The 12969-nt window shown below is 36.4% G+C and overlaps 1 protein-coding gene and 1 non-coding gene across 3 annotated transcripts; one reads left to right on the forward strand and one right to left on the reverse strand.

Moving 5' to 3' along the window:
* Positions 1-873: 873 nt before the first annotated feature.
* Positions 874-11116, forward strand: LOC110904650. Of its 2 annotated transcripts, XM_022150495.2 has the most exons (13): positions 874-1055; positions 1304-2435; positions 3166-3886; positions 4395-4881; positions 4969-5120; positions 5202-8411; positions 8516-8716; positions 8808-9011; positions 9094-9225; positions 9309-9638; positions 9738-10077; positions 10604-10688; positions 10768-11116. In XM_022150495.2, exons 2-13 carry the CDS (start codon positions 1306-1308, stop codon positions 10964-10966), a joined length of 7191 nt encoding a protein of 2396 aa, XP_022006187.1. In that variant the 5' UTR covers positions 874-1055; positions 1304-1305; the 3' UTR covers positions 10967-11116. The 2 variants fall into 2 exon arrangements, with proteins under 2 accessions (XP_022006187.1, XP_022006188.1); XM_022150496.2 differs by lacking the exon at positions 874-1055 and having other exon boundaries at positions 2255-2435; positions 3207-3886.
* A 1612-nt stretch (positions 11117-12728) lies between these two features.
* TRNAI-AAU lies at positions 12729-12802 on the reverse strand. Its single transcript has one exon. It is a non-coding gene; the product is annotated as a tRNA-Ile (tRNA).
* Positions 12803-12969: the final 167 nt, after the last annotated feature.

A 12969-nucleotide genomic window follows, 5' to 3' on the forward strand; every position in this document is an offset into this window, starting at 1 on the left:
ATGGCTCTAGGGAACAACGTCTAACTTTAAACATGATGGCATGTGCATTTTGTGAAGTGGCAGCTGAAACAACAGATCACTTATTGGTTAGATTTTGTGCTGCAGATTCAGTGTGGCAGGAGCCATCTATATGGCTAAAAGTTCCAAGGAGTTTATGGAATATGAGGAACCGGAAAGTCTTTTAATGAAAGGAACACTTCGATTTATAAAGTGGTGGAAGAGATAAAGGAAGAATTGTTTGAATGGGAAAAACATATATGGCGAAAGGCATACGGGTGACATGGAATGAATTGCGAAGATTTGATTTCGCAAAGATTTGATTCCTTTGTATGTAGTATGTTTGTTTGTTGTATGATGTTGCTTACGGTCTGTAATTAGGACCGATATAGCATCTTACTGTTTGGTCTATTTTGGTTTTGAATTAAAAATCTCCGGCGTCATGGTATGGTGGCTTCAAGATCAAGAGCTATTGGTACATTCGTACATAACATAATGAAATAGCATGTATTATATATTTCTTTCATTTCAAAATTTTATTTACACACTTATAAATTATATAATTGACTTTGTGTAACCCGTGAAATTCACGGGATCTTAAACTAGTACACAATAATAATTCATTACATTCACATTTGGTAACCAAACAAGACATGGAATGGTAATGATCCATTGCATTCCCTTGTCCATTCCATTAGCTCGTCAATTCTATTCTTTCGTCTATTCCATTACCTCATACCAAACATGGTAATGATCAATTGCATTACCTCGTCCATTTCATTCCTTCGTCCATTCCATTACCCCATACCAAACGGATCTAAGATTTATAAAATTAACTAAACATTGACGGACGTTAAAAAGAAAGTTTGTTGGTTGTATAGCCGCAAACCCTCCGTTTTCCGCTAAACCCTCCCTAAACCCCACGAATCGCCGCCACCATCGACGGCCACCGTCGCCAACCGGAAATCTATTACATACTACAGGCAATATCTCGATTGACGACACTTTATATAACACTTAGGATTTCTATAATCACGTTGTTGTGTGCAAACAAACTCGTAAGTTTTCTCTTTGCTTGCTCTCAATTAACTGCTGAGTTTGATTGCTTTCTCTATTGACTTTTTTCACAACGGAACCTTAGCAAGTGCTTGCATACTTTTGTGTAGTATACAATTTTGGATTCTATTTAGGGTTTTTGGCTGAATGAAGCAACTTAGGGTTTTGATTCAGAAACCATATGATATTGATATGAATTGAGTGAACCTACTTGAATTTAAACTTTGTCTGACGTTTTATTTCTTTGCAGGTATGGAAACCGATCAAGTTATGAATCCGGAGAGCAAACAAATCCCTAATTTTTCACTCAAAGTGTCTCACGAAGCTAAATTAAGAGAGCTATTACGTAACCTCACCTCAATCGATCTTCAATTATGCGCAGAAGCGTCAAAAGAGTTTATGAAGCTCTTAAGAGGCGAAGAAGGGGGTGAACTGTTACGGCAATATGTGCTTTCTTCTTCCAATTGTTCCGAGCTTCTACAAGCATGGAATTTACGACAATCGAAGCCTGGTTTGTCTTACATAATGTCGTTGATTAACGTTATTTTGAGTCATAAAGATGGTGTTTATAAACTCAGCGATGTGGCTAGGCTTCCGATTAGTCGGGCGTTAGATAAGTTTGCTCGTTTGATTCTGGAAGAAAAGTTAGGAGATGTTTACAAGGAGTTGAATAGTAAAGAGAACAAAGGTAAAAACGCTGCGTTGTTGCTGATGGCTTCGATTGTGAGACGGGGTTCCGGATTGGCTTCGGATGTTGCCAAGAGTTTCGATTTTAAACTACCGAATTTCTTGAAGCTGGCGGAGTATGATAAAAGGAGGAAAAGCGGCGAAATGATAAAACGAAAGGTCTCAACTAGGAGGTCGTATGTTCGATTTGCTATGTCGTTTTTGGAGATTGGGGATCCTCGATTGTTACGGTGGGTGCTGCAGCAGAAAGAGATGTTTTCCGGTGTTCTTCGTGGGCTCGGTAGTGATGAAGAAGAGACCGTTGCCTATGTTCTATCTACATTACGAGATAAGGTCCTTGTTCCGGAATCTTTGGTGCCGGTGGCTCTTAGGAGTGTTTTATTCGGGAGTGTTACCTTGGAACAATTGGTTAACATTTCCGGAAGAGATGACGGTGGAGATTCTGCTGAGGTGGCACAGAAGGTTTTGTTTACGGTATGTACTGACCCATCAAACGGGTTGATGCCGGATTCAAAGGCAACACCTTTTCCGTTAAAGGGTAACTCGACACGACTTTTGGGTGTTATGAAGAAACTCAAAGCTACGGAAATCGAATTTCATCGGGATTTACTATTAGCGATTGTACGTGGAAGGCCGGCATTTGGTTCCGCTTACCTGGATGAGTTTCCGTACAACCTTGAAGATCATACATCCTGGTTACAATCATTTTTTACTCTATTTGTGCATGTGTATATGTGTCGTTAGGCCTGTAAACGAACTGAGTGAACACGAATGCGAGCATGTTCATGTTTTTTCATTTAACTTTAACCGAACACGAAATATAATCGAGCACATTTTTTCGTTCATGTTGGTTCATTAAGAAAATGAGCATGTTCGTGTTCGTTTATGTTCGTTTGTTTAAAACCTAAACGAATAGTTCACGAACGTAAATGAACATAAACAAACAAACCTATACGAACATAACTTAATAAACATAACGAACACAGATTAACATAATTGACCAAACATAAACGATCATAAAGTAGTTTTGTATATAAATTAGTGATTAATTAAGATAAGCTCAATTCGAAAGCCCACTTTTTATTACTAGGAAGCCCAGTTACTAATTAGTTTTTTTATTTAAGTAGTTAGAAATCCCGTTTAATGTTTATATTTATATAACTGTAACTATTTATGTATTTATTAAAATTTAAAAGAACATAAACGGACATTCACGAACATAAATGAATGAACAAAACGTGTGTTCATGTTCGTTCGTTTAATTAAATGAACAAAAAAATTTGTTCGTGTTCGTTTGTTTATTTAAATAAACGAACATAAACGAATTTCTCGCTTAACAGTTCATGAACGTTCGGTTCGTTTACAGGCCTGTTGTCATGACTGTCGTCTTATTATTGTAATTATAGTATACTGAAGTACTTGCAGGTTTGCTGCTGTTTCATTGGCTGCAAACTTGATCGCTTCAGTGAATGCAGGTTTGTCGTTTGATTTTCTTGATTCTCAGCCAGGATTACCGTCATTAATCAACAGCTCTGACGTACAAAGTATAATTAAGTGCATAGGCCCACGCCCGTTTAATAGAATAGTAATGAATAAAGGGTTACTTCACTCGGAATCTCATATACAACACGGGACATTACGGCTTGTTTTAGAGGCATTGAAGTTATTAGATTCTCTGTTTTCTGCTTTAATCCAAAGATCCAAATCTAGCAAGCAAATTGGGTGTAAATGGGTGTCTCTTAAGAACGATATTCAGAATGAAGTGCAATTATTGCTTCCCGATCATCAGGTTTTGTTGTCGTTAATTTCATCCCTTAATAACCGCTACAAGGGTGACGAAAAAAGTTCAAAGAGAAATGCAGATGCAGCTGTTTTACTTGAACCTAGTTCTCGTAATAAAAAGTTGAAAACATCCGATTTAAACGAGGAAACCGATATTCTTGTCGGTGGTATTAGTTCTTCCACCGACACTAACGGAAGAATACAGGAAGAGGATGATGTGTCCGAGCCTGATAATCTAAATGATAATTCTACACTAATCATAGAACTCTGGAAATCACATGAAAACAACAACATAAACATCGTTGCAGAGGATGAAGAGTTATATTTCTACACTAAGTTGCTTGACGCGCTCAAAGTTTATCATGTAAGTTCTAATTTTATTAACGAGTAAGATGTCATTTTCGTCCCTGAGGTTTGGCCAGTTTTGCGACTTTCGTCCAAAGGTTTGTTTTTCCGCATCTAGATCCAAAATGTTTGAAATCTTGCCATTTTCATCCGGCTCATTAACTCCTTTTCTCCGTTAAGTCAGGGGTATTTTCGTCTTTTTTCTCTGTTAAGGGTAATTTGAATACTTGTACATTATGCTAAATGCTTGTACACAAAGTTAAAAACACCGAATTGCCCTTTAAGTTAACAAAAAAGATGGAAATACCCCTGACTTAACAGAGAAAAATAGATGGAGTTAACGAGTCAGATGAAAATGGCAAGATTTCAAACCTTTTGGATCCAGATGTGGAAAAACAAATATTTGGACGAAAGTCGTAAAACTGGCCTAACATCAGGGACGAAAATGGCATTTTACTCTTTCATTAACCTATATGGATTCGCTTGTTATAGTATTGGTTTCTGACATATGGATGTTTTTATTGTAGCGGACGATTCCATCTGTTCTAGAAGGGTCATTTGATTTCTTTAAGCTTCTACCTAACAACGCTTTATCATTACCAACCATTCTGCAACAATCGTTATTGTCACTATTAGTCGAACACATCGGTTGGTCTTCAAAGCAAGATATGCGTATGAGATACCCACCACTGATGTACAAACATCTAATGCATTTCATTAATCTGGTTGTACATTCACCCGTCAAAGATATAAAAGATCAAGCTTATGTGCTGGCACAAGCAGCCATGCTAAGCAGTGGAGCGTTTGACAATAACGCAACCGAAATCGGTGCATGGTTTTTATTTCTTCCTGGGTTCACTGCCAATAATGCAACTGAGAGGGGCGGAACCGTCCAGAATTTGTCGTCTGTTGTCATTTCGTTTTTCTGTGATGTTGTATCTACAGTTGGAAACAATTTATTTAAATATTGGGATCTTGTCAGATCTCAAATCCGCCAGTTGGAAACCACTAAAGGTGACTTTTTTGTTTCGTTTATTATTTCACATAGCTTTTACAAATCTTGTTCGTAACTGTAACTGTTCTATCATATGTTTTTGTCAGATGTTTATCCTAGGTTCAGTCCTCTATTCGTTTGTGTTCTTGAAAAGTGCCTACGGTTGCTCGGTTCCGATTCCGGGACGTTTAGTTTATCCGAGAAATCAATGATATCAATATACGTAAGCAGCACCTTGATATACCTCTTGCAAACTCAGGTATGTTGGTTTTTAGTCTCCCGTGTTTTTATTCTCTTAATTATTTACGCACATATGGTTAGTAAGATCTGATTTCTGTAGGCGGAGGCTGGATTGCTATCTTCTCTAATACGCCTTTCGTTATCCGAACGACTCAAGGATATAAATAGCGATCTATGTGAGTGGAGGCCGTTAAAAAGTTTGTTGCTTTTTTCAACTAGTATCACAGATAAAGGAATCAGTATGCTTTCTTCAGTTGGTAGAAAAACAGGCATTCACGATGACTCTTTCGTAAATCTTCTTAACGAAGTAACGAGTCTAGCAGAGAGTGAGCACGATACAGGGATAACAATGGATTTTTCATCGTCTATGTTATGCGCTTCACCTGACGTAATATTGCAGCATTTCCCAGCAGTTGTATCGGTTTCACATAAGCTGGACGGAGTTCCGTTTTCTATCCTATCGTCTATCTGTTTTCTCGAAAGAAATTTTCTCAACAATGTTTTCAAGTCATGGCCTGAGTTTTCATTTGCGGGTTTAGAACGAATTGATTGGGCTCCGTTTTATGTACTATTGCCAGCTGTCATAAGCATCGAAAGCCCGTATTTATCCGAGTCATCAAAGCTTCAAGACTTACTGTTGGACAAGCTGTCGCAAGAGATTTCCAATAATTTTGTTTGCTCTTTCCGCCATGTGTTTTTTTGGTTTCATCACATACGATCATCCTACCATAACGAACCAGTTGAAAAATACGTACAGATTTCCGAAATCTGTTTTGCTCTCATAAAGAGCATGTTGGCACACGTGTCTGCCAATCATTACGCCCAAGAAATTGCCGAAACCATTTTTTGCCATCCTGCGGTAATAGGTGCTGTAGAAAGTCCGTTATCTGTTAACAAGGAACTAAACGCCAACATTCTTGACCAACCGACTGATAGTTTTCTTCAGTTGGCACGAGAAGGAATTCATATAACGGATTATCATATCTTACTAGTACTAGAAATATTTTCCAACCAGTTCTCCTTTAACAATGATGTGAATAAGGGTGTTACACGCCTCCTTCGGAAGTTGGTTTTGATGCTAAAGAACAGGTTTGATAAGTTCGTAGAATCCAAAGATTCGTTGCATCTAATCCCAACGTTATTTTCGTTTTACACTCTAATCCAATTCGTATCCCCTCGTGAACTGCTTGAATTGGTAAATTGGATGTTTTGCAGAATTAACGTTAAAGAATCTTCCGTTCTTGAATCTTACAAAGTCTCCACTCTATCCGTTGGATTAAACATTGCCGGTTTTGCATTTGATTTCTTGTTGCTGTTTAGCGGCATACAAGAATTTGACGTTGCTCTGTTTGAGAAGGTGTATATTCACATAGTTAAAATCGCCTCTGATTATGATTTAGTCGTTGCAGATCTTTGCTTGCTGAAAGCGGTTAAGATTGCAAGTAAATTTAAGGGTGAAAGTCAAACTCTTCAATCTCTTTTAAATCACATGGCGATGACACGCGTAATAGCAAGTACACCCGTGAGTTTGCTTTCAAATTGCTTTGAAAAAACAAGCATGGTTCGGACTCAAATATCGTTTCATTTAACTGAATCGAGTCTCCTCCATTTATCTTTCTTTGGGTACCGATTTATGAAGATCGTGAACGAATCCGAAGTTCGCAAATGTGATGAAGATTTAATGATTTTGCTTTTGCCGACTGCGTTATCGTTCTTGAATTTAATCTCCATGAGGTACGGGGAGAAGTGTGACAAGCATGTTAAAAACATACGTTCTTCGTATTGGGAAATATTATACAACGGGTTTTCTAATTGGAAGAATTTTGTTTCTAGAGATATATTTCAAATAAATCTCGACAAATACGCGCTTTCAACGTTGGAAGAGGTTTTCGACCTTTTCAACAACAGTCTTCTCGGGAAGTCGCTTGATGTCATGAAGCTTCATCTTGCGTCAAATGGGCCCGTTAAACGAAGCAAACGATTAAAGTTAGTTGATTCGGTTATTCCGTCGGGGACTGATAATCTTCTCGAATGTAGTGCTTCTGAGATTGATCGTTACTCCATTGATGAATCTTTGAACCTTATTATGAAAGCAGTCACAAAGGTACTTCTTTGCAAGATGATGTTATTTTCGTCTTCGGAAGGTATATCTAACAAAGAATACGTAAGAAGTGTAACATTCGTAAATTCATTGACGTCCACATGGATCTTAATTGTCCGAAAGTTTCCGATAAAGTCAAATTCTCAATCAGAAGTTAATGACACAAAATATTCATTGTTCAGGCTTTTTGAAAGCTTCATTTTGAGAATGCACGTTGAAGTTATAACCGAGATGCATAATAAGAATTCTAAAACCGAATCAAGTTCTTCTATTAACCTCGAACAGATGGCACGATCGTGTCTCCTTCACAGATTCGAAGATCCTGCAACATTCAACATGTTTCGAAATATATTAGCGTTTGAAGAAAAAGATAAATCGTTGCATGTTCAAATTCTTCAGCTGCTGTTATCTCATTCCCAATTCGAATCCACCATTCAATCTGCGTATAACTCTTCGAGTTCGTTACAATTTGGTATCATTTTTCGACCCATGTCCAGTATTCTGCGATCACTCACTTTCGCTAAAGTCAACAAATCACACACATCCGAGCTGTACAACAAGCAACTGGAAATTATTAAATTGCTCGGGTTGTTGTGCCGGTTTAGGGCTCAGACGGGTAGCGTTGATTTAGAAGAAGATTCCAGTATAAACGCTAGAGAATTGGTGTTCTTACTTCTGTCTTCTTATGAGGCTACCGTAAGTGAAAAGGACTTGGAAATTTATAAGATCATACAAGAGCTCGAAAGTATCGATGAACTGAACTCTAGTTATATTGCTGACGTGGATTTTCTGTGGGGTACTGCTGCCGCAAGAGTTAGAAAAGTACGGAAGCGGGAACAAGAGTTTTCTGTTGATGACGTGGATGAACGTGAAAAACGCAGGAGTCAGTTCAGAGAAAACCTTCCGGTTGACCCGAGAAAATGTGCAGCTACAGTTCTTCATTTTCCGTATGACAGACACATGAAATCAGGAGCTTTATCGTCTATCAAGCTTTCAGATGATAGTGCTGGAAATGTGAGTGAGATATACGATCCGGCTTTCATCTTGCGGATGTCATTACACGGTTTGTCAATGAATTACATCGAACCTGTTGAATACGCGAGTTTAGGTCTGCTTGCCGTTGCGTTTGTTAGTTTATCCTCACCCGATGATGATATCAGAAAAATAGGATACAAGGTGCTGGTAGAATTCTCGGAGAAGGCATCAAAGGTTAGTTAAGTAATTTTAGTCAACTTCAATCATTCCCGATATCTGTTCATTACTTCATATTAGTTTTTATTAAAGTAATTACGGTGGTTATCTTATCTTGTCAGATAAGTCAAAAGAAAAAAGAAGTCAACCGACTTCGGTCATTGCTGACACACGTGCAAAATGGTATACCCGAGGCATGGCAGAGGATTCCCTCCGTACATGCGTTATTCGCTGCAGAGGCTTCCGTATTACTATTGGATCCGTCAAATGATAATTACAAATCTATAAGTAAAATTCTTTTGCACTCCCCTATGAAAACCAAGGTTAGAACCTGAAACCTTCAGTTGTTGCCTTCTTTCTTATTTATATTAATTTTTATTTACCAACTTACGCGTCGTCTTAATTATCTTGCAGACGATATCGTTCTTTGATGAATTCTTTTGGAGTAATTCAGTTAATTTTAAATCAGAAAGGATATGGATCCTTCGCTTACTATATTCCGGTCTTAATTTAGAAGACGATGCTCAGATTTACGTCAGGAGCTCAATTTTCGAGAAACTGCTAAGTTTTTATAGTAGTCCTCTTTCGGATAATGAATCACGGGAGTTGATCCTTCAGGTAAGATATTAGCTACGGATTTCTGTTTACGTTATCTTATAAATTGTTATAAATCAGATACCGGTGCCACTTTGTGCTGCAGATTGTGAAGAAATCGATGAAGTTTGATAAGACGTCTAGATATTTGATCGAACACTGTGGCGTAATATCATGGTTGTCGTCTCTTATTTCAACCTTCACTGGAAGTACGTCCCAACTTGCAGTAATTCTAGAGGTAACAACTTTATTATTTCATGTCTAGTGTTATATATTATTAAGGAATGTCGTTCTACTTCTAACTTATGTTGTTCGATGTAGGTAATAAACAATGTTGTCACCTCAAGGAACACAAGTCAATGGTTAGAAGCACGTTCTTTGGAGCAGCTGACACAAATTTCATGTCGTTTATATGCGTTATTTGTTGAAAACATAGAGCTGGTGAAAGAAATTCACTTGTTCGATTCCGTTTTGGAATTAGTTTCTTCAACATTAGAAATATCACAAAAGCGAGACGTGCTTCAACCGCATTTCACCTTTTCGGTTGAAGGTCTATTTGAATTGTCGAAAGCCGTTGATGTAAATTGTAACGCGGAATTAGGACTTAAAGTTATACTAATGAGCACTCCACAACCGGCGTTACTCACTATGGTAATTTATCATGTTTTTACTTTTTTACTGTAACCTTGTGTTTCTAGATTAATCATATTATTTTGTTGAGCTATACTGAAGTCGTGTATGGTTTTCCAGGACCGAGAAAAGCTTAAAAAGTTTGTACTTTGGATGGTTTGCGTTGCACTGCGATCTAAAGGATCAGATGAACAAACCGCTGAATCGTTGATATCAAAGCTTTTACGATGGTTGACTGCTTCTGTAATATTAGCAATTCCTTCACAGCAATCGTTTCCAGATACATTACAATCTTTTCTGGAAGCAGAACGGTCGGTAAATCGGGTTGCATCTGACTCAGATGAGCTATTAGCTGCCGCTATCTATTATCTTCACCAGATTCTCGGGGAAAAGTGTGGCGTGTTTACATCGGTTGCTAGTTCACTTTGTTTGCTACTCTTTTCTGATCCCTCACACACAGGTATGCTCATCTTATTTACTGTTTTTTTAATGAGTAAATTACAAAAATCGTCCTTTATGTATGTCACTTATTGCAAATTGTGTCCTTTGTCTTCAATAATTACAGAAACGTACTTGATGTTTGCAAACCCTTGCAAGTTATGTCCTTTAGCCATAACTCAGTTAATTTTTGTGGTTAAATCTGACCAAATGGACCTTACATGAGGGTATTTTTGTGGTTACATCTTACCAAATGGACCCCACATGAGAGTAAAATGACCAAAATACCCTCATGTGGGGTCCATTTGGTCAGATTAACCACAAAAAATTAACTGAGTTAGGGCTAAAGGACTTAACTTACAAGGGTTTGCAAACATCGAGTACGTTTTCTGTAATTATTGAAGATAAAGGACACAGTTTGCAATAAGTGTCATACATAAACGACGATTTTTGTAATTTACTCTTTTTTAATTTGTTATAGTTATGGCTATGGCTACTTGTATTTTTAAAATTTTTAAAAATTGTTGTACTTTTTCGTGCTGGAGCAGATGCATTGCCTGTTGAAGGAGGTAATTTGACGTCTTTGCTATCGAGAATACGCTGCCCCACTGAAGCTGATCATTTGTGGAGATGGTAACATTCTCACCCCTTTGTGCGCCGTAAATCTTTAGCTTTAAATTTTACGGTTTTAACAAATAGTTATTCTGAACAGGTCATTTGAGGAGCCATGGAAGGATCCTGCAACCGAGAGTTGTTCTGTAGATGAGGTTCAAGCATGCCAAAGTGTTTTAATGGTGGTTTCGAAGGTTCTTGGCTCGAAGTCGTCGCTTTCGCACTTCCTTTCAGATTTAGATTTAGAAAAGTCAGGTGTGTTTCAATGGGAAAGAAGTCTTGTTGAAGAGACCATGTGATGTGATCTAAGGGGAGAAATTTGTGGGCTGAAAACTTACAAGGGACTCATGATTCTTAATTTTGTTGTTTACAATTTTTATTTGAGAATTAGTGGCCTAAAATTGTAAATTTTGAGAATTATTCACAAGTCCATCTTAAAGATTTACTTAGCCGGATAAGGAAGAAAGGTATGTTTTATTCTAACTAATAAAATATTTACAATGATCTCTCCTTAAGCATTTTTATAAACATCTGTTTTATAAACATATACAAACAACAATCGATTAACTACTATCGAAACTAATGATTTACTCAATCAAAAATTGTAGTAATAACTACAAATTAATGAATTTTGTAAATTCAAAATTATGAATTATATATTCAAAGGATTGATTCCACAATTCAAAACAAACGATTCTAAAATCGTTTGCTTTAATCAAACAAGATACTACAAGTTTTGTAAACATTTGGTTTAATCAACTTATGAGAACCAAAAGGAATAATGGCTTTAGTAAAAAAATACACCCATATATAATTCTTGTTTTAGCCAAGGCTCTACGACAAAATTTGTAATCAAATTTAATGATTACAAAATACAATCAAATGGAAGGCCATTCTTTGTCCACGACAAAATTGCAATCAAAGAATGAATCCAATTTACTAGTTGAATTCAATTTACAAGAATCTTAAATGACATCGTTGTCATTTTTTGTTATTCATTTGAATTTGAATAGAAACTAGACATATTTCCATTTACTAGCACATGGCCTACATAACTTTTGTCTACGACAAATTTTGTGCACCAAATTAATGATTACAAATAGTAATATATTTGTCATCCAATTTACTAGATACCTTTGCAAAGTGGATCTAGTACCATTCCGCAAATGGATCTAGGTGCACATATATTACTATTTGTAATCATTAATTTTGTACTAGATCCACTTTGCAAATGGTATCTAATAACTTGGATGACAAATATATTACTATTTGCAATCATTAATTTGGTGCACAAAATTTGTCGTAGACAAAAGTTATGTAGACCATGTGCTAGTAAATGGAAACATGTATAGTTTCTATTCAAATGAATGACAAAAAATGACAACGATGTCATTTATGATTCTTGTAAATTGAATTCAACTAGTAAATTGGATTCATTCTTTGATTGCAATTTTGTCGTGGACAAAAGATGCCCTTCCATTTGATTGTATTTTGTAATCATTAAATTTGATTACAAAATTTGTGGGCTGAAAACTTACAAGGGACTCCTGATTCTTAATCTTGTTGTTTACAATTTTTATTTGAGAATTAGTGCCCTAAAAGTGTCAATTTTGAGAATTATTCACATGTCCATCAAAGTGGATTCAACATGTTTTACAAGTGTCTACTCAGCTCAAGTTTTGGTTGTAATTATTTTTCAAAACCAAAATAGGTCATCATCCACAAAGTGGTTTTCCAAAATTTGTTGATAAAACATTCAATTTACATAATCAGAAAAACATGACAATAAACGAAAAAAACAAAATCAGATTTCAAGCAACTCCAAACTAAGATGACTATTATGCCAATCGCTTGAAGAAGCATAATTATCTAATATTATCATACAATGGAAACAAATTTTAGTATGCAAAAAAGTTTTACTACCAAAAATACAGATTATATTGTACAAATTGTAAAATAATGATGATATAAAACTGTCGCTGTACCATTTAAGGCGGCACTTATTGTTAATTTGGCAATGTATGTTTCTAGCAAAAACAAATTACCTAAAAGTGAAAAATTTGGCCCATGCAGGTCTCGAACCTGCGACCTTCGCGTTATTAGCACGACGCTCTAACCAACTGAGCTAATAGGCCAGTTGGTATTGCTGCCGTATAATATTTACTAATACACTGATAATTCATTATATGACTTGCAGCAAAAAGTGAAAGGATAACTACACATAAATTATTATCTTTTCCTGGAATTTATTTAGCCTTAAATAACACAGTTGAAACTTTAAGTGATTGTCTGCATCATTTGT

The sequence above is a fragment of the Helianthus annuus genome, chromosome 14, assembly GCF_002127325.2.
Source record: "Helianthus annuus cultivar XRQ/B chromosome 14, HanXRQr2.0-SUNRISE, whole genome shotgun sequence".
Lineage (NCBI taxonomy): Eukaryota > Viridiplantae > Streptophyta > Magnoliopsida > Asterales > Asteraceae > Helianthus > Helianthus annuus.